General features: G+C 41.4%; 1 protein-coding gene across 1 annotated transcript in view; it reads right to left on the reverse strand.

The window, feature by feature from the left end:
* Nucleotides 1-22,802, reverse strand: part of lrrc40 (leucine rich repeat containing 40) — a 60,998-nt gene that overhangs the window by 13,316 nt on the left and 24,880 nt on the right. Inside the window, exons 8-11 of the mRNA XM_078206787.1 lie at nt 17,650-17,740; nt 10,339-10,384; nt 8,645-8,753; nt 4,351-4,458 (exon numbers count right to left, since the gene is read on the reverse strand). Coding sequence (XP_078062913.1) covers nt 4,351-4,458; nt 8,645-8,753; nt 10,339-10,384; nt 17,650-17,740 — 354 coding nt within the window. The remainder of the gene's footprint in view (nt 1-4,350; nt 4,459-8,644; nt 8,754-10,338; nt 10,385-17,649; nt 17,741-22,802) is intronic.

The raw sequence follows: 22,802 nt of genomic DNA on the forward strand, positions 1-22,802 counted from the left end.
ATAGATAGCTTGGAGATTTGGGCACAGAATGGCCGATGGAGTTTAATCCAAACAAATGTGAGGTGATGCATTTTGAAGGATCAAATTTAGGTGTGAATTATACTGTAAATGGCAGAACCCTTAGGAACATTAACATACAGAGGGATCTGGGCGTACAGAACCAAAGTTCCACAAAAGTGGCAACACAGGTAGCCAAGGCGATTAAGAAAGCATATGGCATGCTGGCCTTCATAAGAACATAAGAAATAGGAGCAGGAGTAGGCCATCCGGCCCCTCGAGCCTGCCCCGCTATTCAACAAGATCATGGCTGATCTGAAGCGAATCAGTTCCACTTACCCGCCTGCTCCCCATAACCCCTAATTCCCTTATCGATCGGAAAACTATCTACCCGTGATTTAAACATATTCAACGAGGAAGCCTCCACCACTTCAATGGGCAGAGAATTCCAGAGATTCACTACCCTCTGAGAGAAGAAGTTCCCCCTCAACTCTGTTCTGAACCAGCCCCCCCTCATTTTGAGGCTGTGCCCTCTAGTTCTGGTTTCCCTTCTAAGTGGAAAGAATCTCTCCACCTCTACCCTATCCAGCCCCTTCATTATCTTATATGTCTCTATAAGATAACCCCTCATCCTTCTAAACTCCAACGAGTACAGACCCAATCTGTTTAATCTCTCCTCATAAGCTACACCCCTCATCTCCGGTATCAACCTGGTGAACCTTCTCTGCACTCCCTCCAAGGCCAATATATCCTTTCGCAAATAAGGGGACCAAAACTGCACACAGTACTCCAGTTGCGGCCTCACCAGTGCCTTGTACAGTTGCAGCAAGACCTCCCTGCTTTTATATTCTATCCCCCTCGCGATAAAGGCCAACATTCCATTCGCCTTCTTGATCACCTGCTGCACCTGCAGACTGAGTCTTTGCGATTCGTGCACAAGGACCCCCAGGTCCCTCTGCACAGTCGCACGATGTAATTTTTCTCCATTTAAATAATATTCCAATTTACTATTATTTCTTCCAAAGTGGGTAATCTTACATTTGCTAACGTTATATTCCATCTGCCAGATCCTCGCCCACTCGCTCAGCCTATCCAAATCTCTCTGCAGACTTTCCGCGTCCTCCACGCAATTCGCTTTCCTACTCACCTTCGTGTCATCAGCAAACTTGAATACCCTACATTCAGTCCCCTCCTCCAGATCATCTATGTAAATGGTAAACAATTGAGGCCCCAGCACCGATCCCTGCGGCACGCCACTGGTCACCAACTGCCAACCAGAAAAGCACCCATTTATCCCAACTCTCTGCTTCCCGTTAGATAGCCAATCCGCGCCAACACCTTACCCCTAACTCCGTGTACCCCAATCTTCTGCAGCAACCTTTTGTGAGGCACCTTATCGAACGCCTTCTGGAAATCTAAAAACACCACATCCACCGGTTCCCCTCTGTCAACTGCACTAGTGACATCTTCATAAAAGTCCAGTAGATTCGTCAAACACGACTTTCCCTTCATGAATCCATGCTGCGTCTGCTTGATCGAACCATTCTTATTCAGGTGCTCTGTTATTTCCTCTTTAATAATGGACTCTAGCATCTTCCCAACTACGGACGTTAAGTTAACCGGCCTGTAGTTACCCGCCTTTTGTCTACTTCCTTTTTTAAACAGCGGCGTAACAGTAGCTGTTCTCCAGTCAGCCGGCACTACCCCAGAGTCCAGCGAATTTTGATAAATTACTACTAACGCATCTGCTATTACCTCAGCCATTTCTTTCAGTACCCTGGGATGCATTCCATCCGGGCCCGGGGACTTGTCTACCTTCAGTCCTATTAGTCTACCAAGCACCACCTCCTTAGTAACAGTAATTGTATTAAGGACCTCCCCTTCCACCAACTCTCGATCTCTAATATTCGGCAAACTATTTGTGTCTTCCACCGTGAAGACCGACACAAAGAACTTATTTAAAGTCTCAGCCATTTCCTCGTTTTCCACTATTAAATCCCCCCTCTCATCTTCCAAGGGTCCAACATTCACTCTAGCCACTCAGCCAAGGCATTGAGTGCAAGAGTTGGGAAATCATGTTGCAGCTATATAAAACCTTTGTTAGGCTGCATTTGGAGTATTGTATGCAGTTCTGGTCACCACATTACCAGAAGGACATGGAAACTTTGGAGACAGTGCAAAGAAGGTTCACCAGGATATTGCCTAGTATCAAAGGTCTTGGCTGTGAGGTGAGGTTGAATAAACTAGGATTGTTTTCACTGGAAAGACAGAAGCTGAGGGGAGACCTGATAGAGGTATACCAAATTATGAGAGGCTTGGATAGGGTGGATAGTCAGAGGTTTTTTCCAAGGGTGGAAGTGTCAATTACAAGGGGGCACAGATTTAAAGTGAGAAGGGGAAAGTTTAAGGGAGATGTGTTGGGGAGGTTTTCATGCTGAGAGTGGTGGGTGCTTGGAACGCATTGTCAGGGGTGGTGGTGGAAACATGCACATTAGCAACATTTAAGAGGCATCTGGATGGGTATATGAATAGGGAGGGAATAGATAGATACAGACCGAATAAGGGCAGAAGGTTTTTTTTTTAGTTTAGTTAGGGCATCACAATCGGCACAGGCTTTGAGGGCCAAAGGGCCTGTTCCTGTGCTATACTCCTCTTTGTTCATGTTATTTGTATAATCAAGCAGAATCAGCATGGCTTCCTGAAGGGGAAATCATGCCCAGCAAATTTATTAGAATTCTTTGAGGTGGTAACGAGCAGGATAGATAAAGGGGACCCAGTAGATGCAACACACTTGGATTTCTAAAAGGCATACAATAAGGTACTGCACATAAGGCTACTTAATAAGAGCCTATGATGTTAGGGATAGTATATATTAGCAGGGATAGAGGATTGGCTAATCAATAGAATAAGAAGTCTCACAACACCAGGTTAAAGTCCAACAGGTTTATTTGGTAGCAAAAGCCACTAGTTTTCAGAACGCTGCTCCTTCGTCAGGTAAGTTTGCACATTCTCCGTGTCTGCGTGGGTTTCCTCCGGGTGCTACCTGATGAAGGAGCAGTGCTCTGAAAGCTGTGGCCTTTGCTACCAAATAAACCTGTTGGACTTTAACCTGGTGTTGTTAAACTTCTTACTGTGTTTACCCCAGTCCAACGCCGGCATCTCCACATCATAATCAATAGAAGAGAGTTGGGATAAGAGGGGCATTTTCAGGAATGACAACCTTAATTAGTGGAATGCCACAGGGATCAGTGCTGAAGCCACAATTATTTACGGTATATATTAATGACTTGGACAAGGGAAGCAAATATACCATTGCCAAGTTTGCGGATAATACAAAAATAAGTGGGGAAGGCAAGTGGTGAGAATAAGACAAAGAATGTGCAGGGATATGGACAGCTTAAATGAGTGAGCAAAACATTGACAGATGGAATATAAAATGTTCACGAAAATGTGAAGTTAGGTAGGAGGCATAAAGAAGCTGAATACTATTTAAATGAAAAAAAGAGTGCAGAAAACCGCAACACAGACGTTTTTTGGAGCTCCCCGTATATAAATCACAAAAGGCAAGCAAGTTCAGCAAGCCATAGGGAAGACAAATGAAATGTTGGCCTTACTACAAAGGGAAAGGAGTATAAAAATAGCGAAGCCTTGCTGAAACTATATAAGGCATTAGTTAGACCACACCTGGAATACTGAGAACAGTTTTGGTCCCCTTATCTAAAGAACTAGCATTGGAGACAGCCCAGAGAAGACTTACTAGGTTGATCCCAGGTATGGAGGAATTTTCTTGTGAGGAGAGGTTGAGCAGGTTAGGAATGTATTCATTGGAGTTTAGAAGAGTGAGGGGCAACCTTATTGACGCACACAGGATTCTCAGAGGGCTTAGCAGGGTAGATGCTGAGTGGTTGTTTTCCCTTGTGGAAGAGTCTAGGACCAAAGGGCATAATCTTAGAGTTAGGGATCACCCATTTAACATAGAGATGAGGAGGAATTTCTTCTCTCAGAGGGTGGTGAATCTGTGGAATTCTTTACTGTGGTGGGTTGTAGAGACTGGGTTAAGTATGTGCAAAGCTAATATAGGCAGATTTTTAATCCATAAGGGAATCAAGGGTTATGGGGATAAAGCAGAAAAGTGGTGTTGTTCAGGATTATCACGTTAGATCAGTCATGATCACATTGAATAGTGGAGCAGACACAATGGGTCGAATGGCTCCTCTGCCTCATGGTCTCATGCTAGCTACTGAAAGGATACATAATTTTCTTTTCAGTTGTCAGTCGGTTCAATCCATTAAATATAATTAGTTTCTAAACATCAAAAACAAAATCACAATGCTGTAGGCAAATAAGACATACCTAGAAGGGACTTCAGTGAGCAAGTTTTTACTCAAGTTCACAGTAGTGATGGGAGCTCCTTCAGATGCATCAAATACTTCATCAGGAACAACGATGGCTTTCCTGTCACTAGATCAGGTAAAAAAAAGTTTAATTTACTACTGAATTTAAGTTGAGGAAAAATTCTGAACCTACTCATTGAAATATATAATTTAAGTTATTGCATACAATATGTCAAGCTCAATGTGCATGATTTTAGCTTAAAAATTAAAGCTTTCTGGTGCTATAGCCACCTGTCAAGACAGATATAATGTGTGTTCCCAAACACCAAGGAAATTCGTGAAGATTGAAGAATGTAAAGAGTCTGTACATCTCGGGAGGCGGCTAGAGAGCACATTGAGGAAATAAGGTTAGATCTTCTGCAGGGCGCCTTGCACTGAAATCAGTGTTGCATCAAATGCAATACTACTCTGTTCTTTAAGTATCAAGTTAATCCTCTATTTTAAATAAGAGCTCATATTATTGCAGTTTGAGTTAGTTGAGCTCTGTGGAGCCCTTTTTTCCCCATTAAGTTTGAATTTATGGAGACTCATTGCTCAGATTTTTCTGAACATAAATTTTTAAAACACAATGTTCATTAAAAGTGTTAGGCTCTCATTAAAGACCGGTAACTTTAAAAAGAAGAAAAGCAAAATCCTGGTTATTTACTAAAAGAATGAAGCCATACAAATCCACAGTTTAAAATAGAATTCTTACTATACAAGAACCAAAAGTGCAAACACTAAATACTATCTATCCTATACTCTAATATCTGAAATTAACGAGTTAAACATGAATTAACTGGCAAATTGTGGTGCAATATAAACTACAACTTGCAAATAAATGGCAGCAGGCGAATACTCAGATTTTTGTGATCACACTCAGTCACAAAATCCTTCAAACTCTCCTATTCCTCCTGAAGATTTTTAGGTCCTATCCTTATAAGCGCTAGACTGATCCCCAATCAACAGCAGTACACAACCAATTGGATTGCACAGGCAAGGTCTGCAGAACCTATTCAGTTTGGTCTGGAAGGGGAAGATTCACTAATGTTATCTACCACTACTAAAAAGAGCTATTGCAACTTATTCTCAGCTTCTGGATCTGGACTCGGTCTTCTTCAACTTACTTGTTCTGCACTGCTGGACTCAAAAACTGCTACTGCCCAGATTGGGCTGATTATTTCATTTTATATCTTTTAACCAGTTCAGTTTGCCAGAAGCTTTGATTCAGTCTGTTCCCTTAGAAGCTGGGAAAGTCAGTTTCCTTTCAATATTTACCTGTTCGGTTTCCCTTTCTGTTTTGCTTTAGAGTTCGTTTTCTATTTTTGTTTGTGCGTGCCTCAAAAATGCACGTTAAAGTTACTAACATTTATTAGTCCACACCTCAGGATTTGAGCAATGTTGATGATTCTGGAACAGCATAGCATATGAATGGGTTTGCATTTATCTTCTGTGCAATGAAAACCAGTTTCAGCCACGTGATTGCAAGAGGAGACACCAAAGTGCTGCATTCCCTTAGACGTATGAACTCTGATGACCTACTTCCTAGAATTACTTTAAGGATAGCATTGGCGGGAGAAGGAAAGCATATTGGTTTTATTCCTAATGTTGGATGAAGCACTGAAAAGATCATCCCCCCCACAGGCTTACAGGCAAATGCTCCGACCAGTATCAGACAGAGTTAGAGAAACTAGCAAATCTGAAGGTCCCAAACAAAAAATTGGTCCCCATAAGCATCCTCCTGGGTTATTTTTTTCCATGATTAATCACACATCCTGCTGATGCTGCTTTGCCTTCAACCTACCGCCCCTCAATGTCTGGGCTCACGTGAAGAATAGTGAATGGAAATGAAGTTAACATTGGTAATCTCTGAACGGTAACTCACCAACAGCCTGCAACTTGAGAAGATGAAGGGAGTAAATTGGGAAAAAAAATGCTCATCTTCAACAAATATAATCTCCTTTAAATACCTGTGCAGCTTCATCTTGTAATTCATCAACATTTAATTTAATTCAAACCAATTAATATCAAAATTCAATTGGTATCTCTGGCGATCATGTACCTAGTTAACTGCTGACTGAATATTTGTTCATATATCTAGCTACTAATAAAGCAAAAGTCTTGTGTCTATGTAAGCTCTGGCCGGGATTTTACGGCCTCACTCAACCCGATTCCCATGGCAGGCAGGGAGGTAGAATTCCGGCGATTATGTCAGTTTTTCCCCAGTTAGAAGTCTTACTTCCATATTTATAATGGAAATTAAGTAAACACGTCACACAGAATTGCACTCTCCAGTTGGTAGCGGTGTTGTTGGCCCTCAGTTTTGTTTCCCTTAGCTCCTGTACTGCACAGAAACTTCAATGCTGCATCAAACATTACTTCTCAGCTTTTCAAATTGCAGTAATTTTTGTCACTATTATATGAAAAATAAATAAGGAAAGGACCTGAATTTAAAGTGGGGCTAAAATATGTTTACATTCACTGGACCAATTACAGTTGTAGCACCTCAGTTATGTCTCTCTTGGTCCAAGAACCTATTGAGGCCCATAAGTGGTCAATTAGTGGCCATTGAAAGGCCTCATCCTAACCACACTGCTATATACTCAACTGGGGGAGCGCCCACGCCGTGTGGGAAACCCAGTAGCCGAAGCTGCGCAGGCTGGTGTTGGGCAAGATCGCTAATATTCTAATAATGTGCTTTAGTGCCCCTCTTGTTTTCATTTTATCCACAATTAATTCAGTACAATTACAAATTTCAAAAATTTAAATTCTAAATTAAATTTGAACAAGTGTAGTTGTAAGGGATGGCAATCTGAACAAAATTCCAAAACATAAATACGCTAACTTCTCCAATTCAGAATCTATTGTTTAGAAATATCAATTGTCTGGAAATATTTTCAGCAGATTCAAGCAACTCATGGACGCATCACTTGACTACTCAGGAGCTGCAACAAATCGAGAAGGGGTGTGCTCAGTAAAGAAAAAGAACATTTAATACAGCAGCGCAGCAGGCCGGGAGACATCAGCGGAGGCTGTTTCACGGGCTTCCTGTTGGGTGTCAGTCTCCACAAGCCTCCGCGACTAAGATTTCCAGTGTAATCAGCTCCGCGCCGGAAATCGGTGAGGAACTGATTACAATATGGAAATCAGCATTTACATTTCATTAGCGGGACCAGGACTGAAGTCTCCAGACCCACTAGCGTCTCTCCTCCCCCACTGGGAGTGGTTCCCTCCAGCAGGATTTACTCCTGCTCCCCAATAATGGGACCAGGCAGCCCAACCCCACTGGAGGGAACAGAGGCCATTGAGGCCCACCTGGGAGGTCAGGGGTAAGGGAGGAGTGCCTCTTGGGCAGTGGCAGCCTGGCACTGCCCAAGGGGAAAACTGGCAATGCCCAAGAACCTTGGCACTGCTCACCAGGCATCGGACAGTGCGAAGGGGGGAGGGCCAGAGGTGGCGATCGATGGGGGAGGGAAAAGACCCGCTGCCACTCTGCATTGAGATGACTGGGAGAGGGGAGGAGGAGGCAATTAGGCTGGCCAGCAATCTGGAAGTCGGCAATGTGGGACCACTGCGCATGTGCGGAAGTTTGCGCTGAAAGATCGGCACACGCGCAATGGCCCACTTAGTGCTATGCTGCCGGCCTTTCAGGCAGGAATAGGCCCCTCCCACTGATTTCCAGAGTACATCACACGGAGGCACTCTGCAATGCACACAGAGTGTCAGAGATTAATTCTGGAAATCACACTAAAAAAACTAGCGGGATTTACTCCCATTTTCCCGCACATTGAGGGCTTAGAATTTTTGGGGGAGAATCTTGGCTAGTATTTTTGAATGTTTTGGAACAAGTAGTGCAGATATCAAGTACATTCTTAAAATGTTAAACTTAACTCAACAGTTGTGTTTCTTTAATTGCAAGATGAAAGGTTCATTATTTCAATAAGTAAAACATTTCTTTGCTGCATGTTGTTTTATCATTGTTTCATGTTTCCAGTAATATTAAATTCCAATATTATTCCATAAACCACAAAGAACTGGCAAGATTACAGTCGATTTGCTTTGAGATTTCCCCATGCAAATAGTGTGGTAAAAATGTTTCTTCAAACAATATTGCAAAGCCTAGCTTAACTTAAGTGTTATTTATGCTGATAAACTGGCTATTAACTGGTATAGCAAAAGATGCATAAGTTTAAGAGCAGATGAATAAATCTGCATTGAAAAAATATAGGAATCTCAATATTGCCAAATGTAATTATTGTTCCTCAATGACATACCTGTATTCTAACACTTTCTGTGTTGCCATGGCATACATATTGATCATAGACTCACTTGGAAGAGTCATAGCCGTTGCTGAAGAACTGTCATCTTGGCCAGTTGGTTGTTCTAGCCAAAAACAAATCAAATCAAATTTATTTTTGTGCCGCTAGTGCATCTATATGAAAAATGAGTTTGCCACTTATTTTCACACCGTTTTTAGTTTTCCCTGCCATTCATCACAGTCAGGTCAATTTATCAGAAGTTGGTCAAGGCTGGACTTCTTTATGACAAATACATAGAATATAAATGTGAAACATACTGCTCTTAAGCTTGCTTAACCTGTCAAATTCTGGCATCCTTCTGGTGAATCTGCATTATACTTCTTTCCCTGAGGCGCAATGTCCAAAACTGAACACAATACCATAAGTGGAGTCTGATCAAGTCTCTCTAACAGTGGCATCACTTCCCCACTTTTGTATTCCATATTAACCCCCCCTTACAATGAAGGCCAATATCCCATTCCTCTTTTTGTACTATTGCATAAGCTTTTAGCGACTTGTGCACATGGACATCTAAATACTTTTGCTTCATAATGTTTGCTCCCGCCATTAAGAAAATATTGCAATTTGGCCTTGTCAGATCAAAAGTGGATAATATCACATGTCCCCACATTGAACTTAATCTGCCATAGGTTTTCCCACTAGCTTAATGTATACACTTTTCTTGCTCTCTGTTCTCATCTACACAATTTATCATACCTCCTACATTAGAGTCATCTATAAACTTGGATATAAAACTCCTATTCCTTCATCCAGGTTATTGCTGTATAATGGTGAAAAGCTGAGGCCGCCCTGGGCAACATCACTTTTCACATCACACCAATAATCTGTCTATTTTCAGGGATTGCGGATGGTCAGAGAAGTACAATTAGATACTTAAGAATATTCTGCTAATGCAGAAACAGAACTTCCCATTTGATGTTTTAATAGATAATAACATAAGATACCAGCAGAGCTCTAAACAAGCAGTCTAAGGAAGAGAACACTAGGGCTGACCTTACTGGTCCAGTGCAAATTACTGAAGAAATCACTGACCAAGATGCACGAGATCTAGGGCTACCAATGTCCGAAAACTCAGAGGCTCAAGCAAATCCAGGCTTGCTAGGCTGACTCAAAGCAGAAGTGGGTTAAAGATGGTGGTCAGCAGAGTGCCATATGATTTTACAGGTTTCACCATCCAGTGATTCTAGACAGTACAAACTGTGGTGGGTTTGACAAGGTGCAGCTGCTTGTGAGTGTAGGAAAGGCTGACAAAAACTCTCTCTAAGCCTCAAAGGCCAAATTTGAAAATGCACCATTATTGAAGGAAAAGCAAGTTTGTTCCAGGGCCCCAATTTGCCAGGCCAAATTTTGAGTCAAGAACCTAGGCAGAACCCTCAGGGAGATACAAGGAGGGGCAGCTCTCTTCAATTAAGAATAGCAGGTGGGCTCCACAGCCTGGAGAGTCAATGGGAGTGCCAGAGGCTTTGGGCAACCAGCAGCCCTACCAGGCAAGGTGGGTACTGCTACTGAAGTGGGAGACCTCAAGATGGAGGCATCCTCTGAAGAGTGGTAAACCTTTCAAAATATAACATGGCCACACCAATTGGGTTATCATTGCATCACTGTCACTTAAATAGCCATTTGAGTCAAATCCAGTTTTGGTTTCGTACCTTGTATTCTACTTCTTAAGTATTTGAGAAGTTCTTGAGTTCCTCTCTGGAAAAAACAAATGTTATGCAGATAACTGAGAAACACCCGAGTTACTCAGAGAAAGAAAAAAACTTAAAGATCAGCATGCTAAAATAATTTGGACAAGGTCAGTGTTCAACACTAGCTGTCACTCGCAAACATAGAAACACTTGGCAAGGACTATGGGCAAGATGCATCAGTCTCTGGGAGGATTTTCCGCTGCAAAGAGTCCAGAACGTGGCGTTTTCTGCCTGGTGTCAGGATTTGGGACATTTACTAAGGGTTGGAGAGGAACTTGGAGTGGGAGGGGAAGGATCCAGTTGCCGTGGCCCCTGTGGATACCAATGACGCAGGTAGGACAAAGAAAGAGGTGGCATGAGGAGCTAGGAACCAAATTAAGAATCATATCATAGAATCTCTACAGTGCAGAAGAAGCCAATCAGCCCATTGAGTCTGCACCAACTCTCTGACCAAGTATCGTACCCAGGCTCTCTCCCCTGCCCTATCCCTGTGACCCCACACATTTCCCATGGTTAATCCATCTAATCTACACATTTTGGGACAATAAGGAGAAATTTAGCATGGCCAATTCACCTAAATTGCACATTTTTGGACTGTGGGAGTAAACTGAAGCAACCGGAAGAAACCCACACAAACACGGGGAGAATGTACAAATTCCATACAGACAGTCCCCCAAGTCTGGAATTGAACCTAGGTCCCTGGAGCTGTGAGGCAGCAGTGCTAACCACTGTGCCATCATGCCACAGAAGCAGAACCTTAAAAGTAATCTCTGGACTGTTAACGGAATCTCGTGCAAGCTGGCACAGGACAAATAAGATTAGAGGAGGTTAATGCATCTTACAGACTGGTGTGGGATAAATAGGTTCCAGTTCGTGGAGTACTGGCACCACTATTGGGGAAAATGAGAAGAGAGGAGGGGAGTGAAGGGGTGGGTCTTTGGCGACCCCATAGCAGGGTTTCGCTCACTTGGAGGCAGGTGATGATGCCAGCAAGTGAGGGAGGGGAGTTCTTTGTCGTCGAGTTAGGGGGGGGTCTGTAGAGTTGTCTGGAGATCAGCGCACTCCAATCCCCGAGGAGCCTGTCATACAGGCTTCTTTAGATCCTGCGCATCTCTTTCCTGGTGGGAATCACCCAGAGCTCAAAAAAATGTCTCAAGTGAGAGTAGATTGCGATCTGGATCGTGCTGACCGACACAGCGGGAATTGCACTGTTTTTCCGCCGGGGTCAATACCTAAAAATGTTTTGAGAGAATTGCACACGCAGTGGCGGATATTTAAGATATTTCTGAATACACAAAACAGATACATTCCAACAAGAAAGAAAAATTGCAACGGGAGGACCCACCATCCGTAGTCAACTAAAAATAGTTAAAAATTGCATCAAACGTAAAGAAAAAGCACATAATTGGGCAAAAATGACTTGTAGGTCAGAAGATTGGACAGAATACAAGAACAGCAAAGAATGTTGAAAAGATTAATAATGCAGAAAAAATTAGAGTAGAAGAGAAAGTTAACTAGAAATATAAAGGCAGATAAGAGCTTCTACAGATATTTTTTTAAAAAAGAGTTAACAAAGTAAGCGTTGGTCCCATAGAAAGTGAATCCGTGGAATTAATAATGGAAAATAAGAAGATGGATTGAACAGATCTTCACCATACAGGATACAAGTTACTATCCCAGCTGTAAATCAAGAATTGGAAAGGAGGAACTCAAGAAAATTGCAATCAATCACCAGTAGTACTTAGCAAATTGTTAGAACTGTGGATTGACAAGTCCCCAGATCCTGATGGATTTAATTCTAGTGTCTTAAAAGAAGCGGCTAGTGAGATAATGGATGCTTTGGTTTTAATTTTCCAAAATTTACTAAGTTCGGGGAAGGTCCCATTAGATTAGAAAGTATTTAATATAACTCCTTTATTCAAAAAGGGAGGGAGACAGAAAGCAGGAAATATCTGTCATACGGAAAATGTAAGAAGCTGTTAAAGATGTTACAGTAGGACACTTAGATAAATTCAGGGTAATCAGGCAGAGTCAGCATGATTTTGTGAAAGGGAAATCTTTTTAACCAATTCATTGGAGTTCCTTGAATAAATAACGTGTTGTGGATAAAGGGGAACCAGTGGATGTACTGTCCTTAGATTTTCAAAAGGCATCTGATAAGGTGCCTCATTAAAGGTTATTGTGGAAAACAGAAGTCCATGGTGTAGGGATAAAGGATTGGCATGGATAAAAGATTGGCTAGCTAACAGGCAACACAGGGTAGACATAAATGGATCATTTTCTGGTTGGTAAAATGTAAAAAGAGTGGTGTGCCACCAGGATTAGTGCTGGGGCCTCAAATCTTTACAATTTATATGAATGACTTGGATGAAGGGACCGTAGGTACAATTACTAAATTTGCTGATGACACAAAGTTAGGTAGGGAAGAAAATTGTGAATAAAACATAAGGCGGCTATAAAAGGATATAGATAGGTTTGGTGAGTGGGCAGGTATTTGCCAAATGACATATAATGTGGGAAAATATGAAATTGTTCATTTTGGCAAGAAGGATGTAAACAAAACAAATCATCTAAATGGTGAGCAATTGAGTTGCAGAGGGATCAGGGTGTCTTAGTACATGAATTGCAAACATGCAGTTACAGCAAGTAATTAGGAGAGCAAATAGAATGTTATTGTTTGTAAGGGGAATTAAATGTATGAGTAGGGAGGCCATGCTTCAGTTATATAGAGCATTGGTGAGACCACATCTGGTGTATTGTGTTCAATATTGATCTCATAATAAGATTCTGAGGGGAGTCTACAGAGTGGATGTGGAAAGGATGTTTCTTCTTGTGCAAAAATTTAGAACTAGAATAAGAAGCCTGTGAACATGCTTCAAACACATGACCTGTTATTCTTCTAAACTGCAGCAGATACAAGCTGAACTTGTCCTGTTTCTTCTCATAACCAGTTCTGGGGGAGATGGGTCCTGTACAAACTGGACAGGTTACACCCGGATAGGATCGGGACTGATGTCCTTGTGGTAGTGGGGATACTTGCTAGAGTGGTTGGGGAGGGTTTAAACTAATATGGCTGGGGGTGGGAACCTTTGCAAGGATTCAGAGCAGGGGGAATTAAGAACAAGAGGAAAATACAGCAAGGAGAATAAGGAAAGTGATAGGCAGAGAAACCAAGGGCCAGAGTCAGATAAGGACTGAGTAAAAAATAGTAGGAAAAGAAAATGTTAAGAGTGCACACCTTAAGGTTTTGTACCTGAATGCTCGGAGCAGTCAAAACAAAATGGATGAATTAGTTGCACAGACAGATGTAAAAGGGTATGATATAGTTGCCATTATGGAGACATGGCTCCAAGCTGACCAAGGATGGAAACTAAATATTGATGACTATTCAGTGTTTCAGAAGGACGGACAGAAAGGAAAAGGTGGAGGAGTTGATACTGATACGATATTGAAGAAGGATAACAGCATAGATGATGTGGAATCTGTATGGCTCGAGTTAAGAAACAATAAGGGGAAAAAAACATTGATGAGGGTGGCATATAGACTACCTAACTAGTGGTAATGTTGGGAAAAGCATTAGACAGGGAATCAGAGATGCATGTGTTAAAGGAACATTTGTGATTATGGGTTACTTTCATCTGCATATAGATTGGGAGGGTCAAATTAGTCACAGTACAATAGAGGGGGAATTTCTGGAGTGCATTTGGGGTGGTTTTCTGGAGCAATACGTTGAGGAACCAAAAAGGGAGCAGGCCATCAAGGACTGGGTGTTGTGCAGTGAGAAAGGATCAGTTGGCAATCTAGTTGAGAAAGAACCCTTGGGGACAAGTGACCATAATATGGTAGAATTCTTTGTCCAAGGGATGTAGTTGATTCTAAGACTAGGGTCCTGAATCTCAAATGGTATGAGGCATGAATTGGCCATGATGGACTGGGAAACATTACTGAAACAAAAGACAGTGGACAGGCAATGGCAGGCATTTGAACTAGGTGAACTCCAGAAGTTGTTTATTCTTGTTTGGCACAAGAGTGGTAAGGGAATTGTGGCCAAACCATGGCTTACAAGGAAAATTACAGATGGTATCAGATTCAAGGAAGGAGCATACAAATTGGCAAGCAAAAGCAATAGGCCCGAGGATTGGGAGCAGTTTAAAATTCAACAAAGGAGGACCAAGGGATTGATTAAGAAGGGAAAAATAGAGTATGAAAGTAAGCCAGCAGGGAACATAAAAACTGACTGTAAAAGTTTCTATAGGTACGTAAAGAGAAAAAGATTGACAAAAATAAATGTAGACCCCTTATAGTCAGAAACAGGAGAATTCATACTGGGGATAAAGAAATGGCTGAAAAATTAAATTCATACTTTGCTTCAGCCTTCACAAAGGAAGACATGAATAATGTACCAGAAGTTCTGAGAGAAACAAGTTTTAGTGAGGACCTGAAGGAAATCAGCATTAGTAGAGAAATGGTTTTGGAAAAATTGATGGGACTGAAGGTGAATAAATCTCCAGGTCCTGATAATCTTCATACCAGAGTACTTAAGGAAGTGACCGTGGAAATAGTAGATCCATTGGTGGTTATTTTCCAAAATTCTTCGGACTCTGGACTGGTTCCTCCAGATTGGAGGGTAGCTAATGTAAGCCCACTATTCAAAAAGGGAGGTAGAGAGAAAACAGGGAACTATAGACCAGTGAGTCTGCCGTCGGTACTGGGGAAGTTGCTAGAGTCCATTATCAAGGATTTCATAACTCAGCATTTGGAAGGCAGTGATATAATCAGACAAAGTCAGCATGGATTTACAAAAAGGAAATCATGCCTGACGAATCTACTGGAATTCTTTGAGGATGTAACTAATAGAGTTGACCGAGGAGAACTAGTGGATGTGGTTTATTTAGACTTTCAGAAGGCTTTCAACAAGGTCTCACATAACAGACTACTATGTCAAGTTAAAGCACATAGGATTGCAGGTAATGTTTTGAGATGGATAGAAAGCTGGTTAGCAGATAGGAAGCAAAGAGTTGGCATTAATGGGTCTTTTTCTGATTGGCAGTTAGTGACTAATGGGGTTCCACAGGGATCTGTGCTAGGACCTCAACTGTTCATTTTATGTATTAATGATTTGGAAGAGGAATCTAAATATAATTATCTCCAAATTTGCAGATGACACAAAGTTGGGAGGGTGAGCTGCGAGGAGGATGCAGAGATGCTTCAGCGTGATTTGGACAGGCTGTGTGTGTGGACATATGCATGGCAGAAGCAGCATAATGTGGATAAGTGAGAAGGTATCCACTTTAGTAGCAATAATAGGGAGATAGATTATTACTTGTAAATTGAGAGAGGTGGATACTCAGCAAGACCTTGGCGTCCTCGTGCATCAGTCGCTGAAAGCAAGTGCGCAGGTAGAGTAGGCAGTAAAGAAGGCTAATGGTATGTTGGCATCCATAGCGGGAGGATTTGAGTATAGGGATAGGGATGTTTTGTTGCGATGGTATAGGGCGTTGGGGAGGCCACACCTGGAGTATTGTATGCAGTTTTGGTGTCCTTATCTGAGGAAGGATGTCCTTGTATAGAGGGAATACAGCAAAGGTTTACCAGGTTGATTCCTGGGATGGCAGGTCTGTCATATGAGGAGAAACTAAGTCAGTTAGGCTTATATTCACTGGAGTTTAGAAGAGTGAGAGGGGATCTCATAGAAACTTATAAAATTCTAACAGGGTTAGACAGGGTAGATTCAGAAAGAATGTTCCCAATGATGGGGAAGTCCAGAACTAGGGGTCATAGTTTGAGGATAAGGGATAACCCTTTTAGAACTGAGGTGAGGAGAAATTTCTACACCCAGAGGGTGGTGAATGTGTGGAATTCACTACCACAGAAAGTAGTTGAGGCTAAAACGTTGTCTGATTTCAAGAAGAAATTAGACATAGCTCTTGGGGCTAAAGGGATCAAGGGATCTGGGAGGGGAGACCAGGATATTGAATTTGATGATCAGCTTTGATCAAAATGAATGGCGGAGCAGGCCCAAAGGGCCAAAAGGCCTCTTCCTGCTTCTCATTTCTATAACACCCCATTCCAGGTATTAGTCTAATAAACCTTCTCAGAACTGCTTCTTATATCCTTTACTGTTTAAAAATAAGAGTTTGCCCATTTAAGACAGAGGAGGAGAAAGTCTGATTTCTCAGTGGGCCAAGTCTTTGGAACTTAAGGAGGTTATGATGAATCATTATAAAATACTGGAACAGCCTCAACTGGAGTAGTGTCCCCAATTCTGAGCACTAACAACTAAAAGCCTTCGGGAGAATGCAGAAAGAATTTATGATAATGGTTCAGAGATGAAGGACTCCAGTTGTGTGGATAGATTGGTAAATGTTAGGCTGTTCTCCTTAAAGAGTAGGTTGAGAAGAGATTTGGTAAAGATATTCAAAATCATGAAGGGTTTAGACAGAGCATGTACAGATTAATCTCTTGCCAATGGGAACAATTTAAGAACCAGAGGACATTGATATACAGTGCATGACGCAAGAACCAATGGTGACATGAGGAAAAGCCTTTTTACACAGTGAGTGGCTAGGATCTAGAATGCACCACCTGAACATGTAGTGGAAGCACAGTCAATCATGGTTTTCATCTGGATATGATGTGGAGATGCCGGCATTGGACTGGGATGGGCACAGTAAGAAGTCTCACAACACCAGGTTAAAGTCCAACAGGTTTATTTGGTATCACGAGCTTTCGGAGCGCTGCTCCATCAGGTGAGTGACTCACCTGATGAAGGAGCAGCACTTCGAAAGCTTATACCAAATAAACCTGTTGGACTTTAACCTGGTGTTGTGAGACTTCTTACTGTTCATCTGGATAAACAGACAAAGAGAAAATTTATCAGAGCTATAGGGAAAGTCAAGGGTGTGGTATTAGCTCAGTTGCATGTATACAGAGCCAGCAGAGACACAGAGGGCTAAAAGGCCTCCTTCTGTGCTGGAGACATTCTACGATTCTATGAAATATTATTTGATTGGTCTTTCTGTGCCATTTATCGACTATAACTGATGATCCTGGTTCTCAGACTTCAATAGTGCTAGATCACAACCAGCACCTAAGAGGTGCTGAAGTGTCTTCTGGGAATGATTGCCACGAAGAGGTGTAAAGCTGGAGAGTCAGAGTTAAGGAATTCAGCATGTTATTAGGAGAAAACAATTCAGAATTAATTTAAACTCTATAAAATCTATTAAAATCTCTTATTGAAAACTGTACATTGTAGGAAATTGAATGACTTACATTAATAATATCCCTGCGAATGGCACGCAGTGGATTACCCTCCAGCAACAGAGATTTCAACTTTGGAAGATTTCCTAGCGCATAAGGCAAGCTGCAAAGGAGTCACAACAAGGATTTAGTAAAAGGACAAGAGGTATTCTGTAAACATACATACTAAAAATAATTGTTAATTTTTTTGCATAAATGTAAAGTGGGAGATCACATTTGCTTGATCCAAAACTAACATGAGACATGGGAACTATCAAGTACAGCAAGGATTAAAAAAATACATGTATAAAACAAAGGAAGTGATAAAGGAGAAGTAGGTTGCATTATCAATATGGTGACCAAATCTGTTATTAAAGAAAAGGACATAATAGAAATGTTAAATGAATATTCTGCTTCATTCTTCAAAGTGGAGGAGAATGAATACTGGAAGTATACAGAAGACATTATGAACAAATAAACTGTAATGGATCAAGTAATTGGACTGTAACTGGGCAAATATTCAGGAGCAAGCAGATTTTCACACTGGATATTAAAATAAATATACAAAAGAAAACAGATTATAATGTAAAATTCAACAGATTTGGGGATTAGACAAGACTGAAAGTTACATTATGACAAAAAGAAAAAAACCAAATTGACCCATGAGTTTAATATTTGCTGTCAATGTATCAGCATGTATATACTGTGACAATTACATTGTTAAGCTAATTGCCTTACTAAAGGCAGGTAATCATTATTGGCTCAACCTTCAAAACAGTATAAAGTTTTAAAGTTTATTTATTAGTGTCACAAGTAGGCTTACATTAACACTGCAATGAAGTTACTGTGAAAACCCCCTAGTCACCACACTCCAGCGCCTGTTCAGGTACACGGAGGGAAAATTTAACATGTCCAATGCACCTAACCAGCACGTCTTTAGGACTGTGGGAGGAAACCGGAGTACCCGGAGGAAATCCATGCAGACACAGCGAGAACTTACAGACTTTGCAAAGACAGTGACCCAAGCAGGGAACTGAACCCTGGCACTGTGAGGCAGTGGTGCTAACCATTATGCCACCCTAAATGAACACAGCTGGAACAGTTGCTGTGAGGTAATTATATGGAGTTTGTATCTCTGCTGAGTTGGCCTCTTTTAAGGTCAAACCAAATAAACAAACTCAAATTAAAATGCAGAATAAACTTGCTGAAGGCAAGACAAACTGGTGTATTATTCCTCCATCATAAACTGACATATCATATTAACATGGATGAACAAGAGGTATTTTGTAAACTTACAAATAAAAATAATTCTTCACTTTTAGCATAAATGTAAAGAGGTAGATCACATTTGCTTGATCTAAAACTTTGTGATTGGTTGCTGCAAACAGGAGTTTGTCTTCACCCTCGGAAGGAAAAGAAGTATACTGCTTCAACAAATTTAAGTTACAGGATGGCAGAGGAAAGATGTAAAATCTCAAGCTTTGATTATCCATCGAATTTCAGTGAAACTTTACCATATCAACAATGGTAAAACAAGATGGAAACATGGACACGAGTTACAGCTTTGCCCTAGAAGAAGCAAGGTATGGCTTTGGCTTTGTCTTTACTGGGAAAAAACAGGATAGTAATAAAGTGTTTTCAGAAATGGAAATGATTTGTATAATGAAGAGAGGCTGGACCTTCTGTTAAAGTTTGTAGATGATATAAAGATATATAAAGGGACAAAAGCAAGTTACTGCGGATGCTGGAATCTGAAGCCAAAAGAGAAAACGCTGGAAAATCTCAGCAGGTCTGGCAGCATCTGTAAGGAGAGAAAAGAGCTGATCTTTCGAGTCCAGATGACCCAGGAGTCATTGTTCAAGATTCTCTTAAGGTTAATGCGCAGGTTCAGTCAGCAGTTAGGAAAGCAAATGCAATGTTAGCGTTCATGTCAAAAGGGCTAGAATACAAGAGCAGGGATGTACTTCTGAGGCTGTATAAGGCTCTGGTCAGACCCCATTTGGAATATTGTGAACAGTTTTGGACCCCATATCTAAGGAAAGATGTACTGGCCCTGGAAAGGGTCCAGAGGAGGTTCACAAGAATGAGCCCTGGAATGAAGAGCTTGTCGTACGAGGAATTATTGAGGACTCTGGGTCTGTACTCATTGGAGTTTAGAAGGATGAGGGGGGATCTTATTGAAACTCACAGGATACTGCGAGGCCTGAACAAAGTGGACGTGGAGAGGATGTTTCCACTTGTAGGAAAAACTAGAACCAGAGGGCACAACCTCAGACTAAAGGGACGATCCTTTAAAACAGAGATGAGGAGGAATTTCTTCAGCCAGAGAGTGGTGAATCTGTGGAGCTCTTTGCCGCAGAAGGCTGTGGAAGCCAGGTCATTGAGTGTCTTTAAGGCAGAGATAGATAGGTTCTTGATTAATAAGGGGATCAGGAGTTATGGGAAAAAGGCAGGAGAATGGGGATGAGAAAAATATCAGCCATGATTGAATGGTGGAGCAGACTCGATGGGCCGAGTGGCCTAATTCTGCTCCTATGTCTTATGGTCTTATGATGGGAGATCAATTTCACAGTAGACACTCTCCTAGACTAAGTGGTGGCTGTCCTAAAATTTCTTTTTAGAAAGACAGTCATTTCTAGCTACTTTCCTTTTGAATGCAGGAAACTCTGGTAAAATAAAGGTTGGAGGATTCGATGGTGGCCGGGTTTCAAGATCGACAAAATGTTAAACACAGATCCCAATATAATAGGGGGTGAAAATTACCACGTGATCCGCTGAGTGTTTCACGACAGCAGGAGGTGGTCTGCCATTAGCCGGCAACAGGATCTTCCGGTCAATCTGTTGTCAAGAGGGTTTCCCGTTGAATGCAACCCTTGCTTCTTGGATATCCACAGCAGGGTGTACTGTCAGCAGGACTGGCAGATCCTACCAGTAAGAATGGCCAGAAAGTGGACATTCTGAAGATGGTCATATTAACAGCATTGATATCCAGACAATTGGTGCTCAAATTCAAAAAAATGCACGAGGAATGGTTAATCAATGTTTTGGTGTGATTCCAAGAATCATTATGCAATACATTGTCTACAGTCAAGTTTTTGAAATAATGTACGAGACAGATAATCAATCCCATGACTGAAAATAATGACAGGGTCTGCCATAAAAGAATTGTTTTGGTCACAGAATCTGAATCCAGTGATCAGCATTTTGATGGCTGATTCATTCAACTGTGCAGTTTTAGATAGTGTTTACATTTCCACAGTCTGTGGGGCAGATTGGCAGAAAGCCAAGGAGTATGAAAGCTCTACATGCTTCAAGTTTGGAGATGACAGCATATCAACATCTTCCAAAAGGGTAGTCCTTCCTTGCAGGAGAGTTGGGATCAGCCTTTTCATCAGTAGAGATGTGGTTTCTAGTTACATACCTCTCTTGTTAAGAGGGTTTTCGATGAAGAAAGCACACATGACACGAGACATGAAAAATGAGTGATTGTGTTCAAGACGACAGTGGATCTACATTCTACTAGATCAGGCCACTATTGCTGCCACTAAGGAAGCCAAGCTGTGTTAACTTCTGAAAAGCAGAATCTGGTAGACAAAAAGATCGGTTGGAAGTTGCATTGACAGTTTGCACAACCGGGACCACAAAAACTGAAGGCTTTACTGTGACATGCTGGAACACTGGATAAATAATACAATGAACTTATTGAGCGAATAACTGCTCCGTGTGAAATCTGTATAAAATATCGGAAAACACTATCACATCCTGTTGCCACCACCATTAGCTAGGGAATATAATGATGCAATGGCAATGAACTTAAATGTATGGGACAAAAATAGTGGGGTTTTTTTGCTACATTGTGTAGGTATGGCGACCAGATTTGGCATTACCACTGTAATATATGGTAAGGCCAAATGAACCATTACCGATAAGGTCACAGAAAAATGGGTGGGAACAGGATTAGGTAGACCGGCAAAATTCCTGACTGATAACAGCGGAGAATTTTTAAATGAGGAATTGAGAGCCATAGGTAAAAACCTGAACATGGTAATTATGTACATGATGGCTGAGAGCCATCAGTCATGGTCTCGGTGAGAGAAACCACAAAGTGATAGATGCCACGTTACATGAAATATTGGCTGATCAACCAGATTGTAAATTTGCAAATGGTGCTGGGCTGGCATGGGAAGTGTGTGAAAATAACTCTTTGCAAATGGTTAGACGGTAAAATCCCTGGTGAACGGCAGGATTCCAAAGTTACCTTCGGTCCTATTAGATGCTCCTCCTGCTCTAGAAAGGGCTAACATTTGCTCTACTTTTTCTGCTCATCTGAATACTCTGCATGTAAGCAGGAGAAAGGTTTTTATTAAAGCTGAGGTTCTGAGAAAATTCGACGAGCTTTAAGGCAGCACATAGGCCATAAGGAATACAGTTTAGAGGGAGACATTGTATATTACAAAAGAGAAACCTGCCAAATACATGTAATATTAACATCTGCAGTGTTAAAACTGGTTGAATTCATCAGTGCCAGAGCACCTGGGTGAATCAACAAAACATTGAAAACTCTAAAAGAACTTTACAGTCAGCAAGGTAGCAGCAGGCAGACTTTCTGTTAAAGCTCTACACAGGCACCATTTTAAATGGAGGTATGTGAATCAAAAGTAGCAGTTTAGTATGAACAGCAAATTGATCAAGCGGCAAGCAGAGCCCAAATTAAAGAGACAATTTTAGACTAACAGGGAGAGAGTGATGAAACATTGCTAAATCAGGAACCAATGTAGGTCAGGAAGCAGAGTGTTGAAGGTGAATGGAAACTGGTGAGAGTTGGGCTATCAGCAGCAGACTTTTGAATGAGGTTAGGTTTATGAAGATATAAACGGAAGTACAGCCAGGAGAGACATTTATAATGCATTAAGATGGTGTATACAGCACAGATTTCATTTCAAAATGCATGTCCTTGACATTTTGCCATTAGATTTGGCTAACATGCCTGGTATGCCATCAGGTGACACACTGATATGGTTTCTTTTTAAGTGCATTTGAATGGAGTGTGCAATTCAAAACATCAGATACAGAAGTCATTAAAAGATAGCTCATAATTTCAAAAAGTGATCAAAAGTACCAATAGAAAATTGGATTTCACAGGCCTCTGGTTAGACTTCAATTACAATATTGAACATCCAAACTCT

The sequence above is a fragment of the Mustelus asterias genome, unplaced genomic scaffold, assembly GCF_964213995.1.
Source record: "Mustelus asterias unplaced genomic scaffold, sMusAst1.hap1.1 HAP1_SCAFFOLD_1785, whole genome shotgun sequence".
Lineage (NCBI taxonomy): Eukaryota > Metazoa > Chordata > Chondrichthyes > Carcharhiniformes > Triakidae > Mustelus > Mustelus asterias.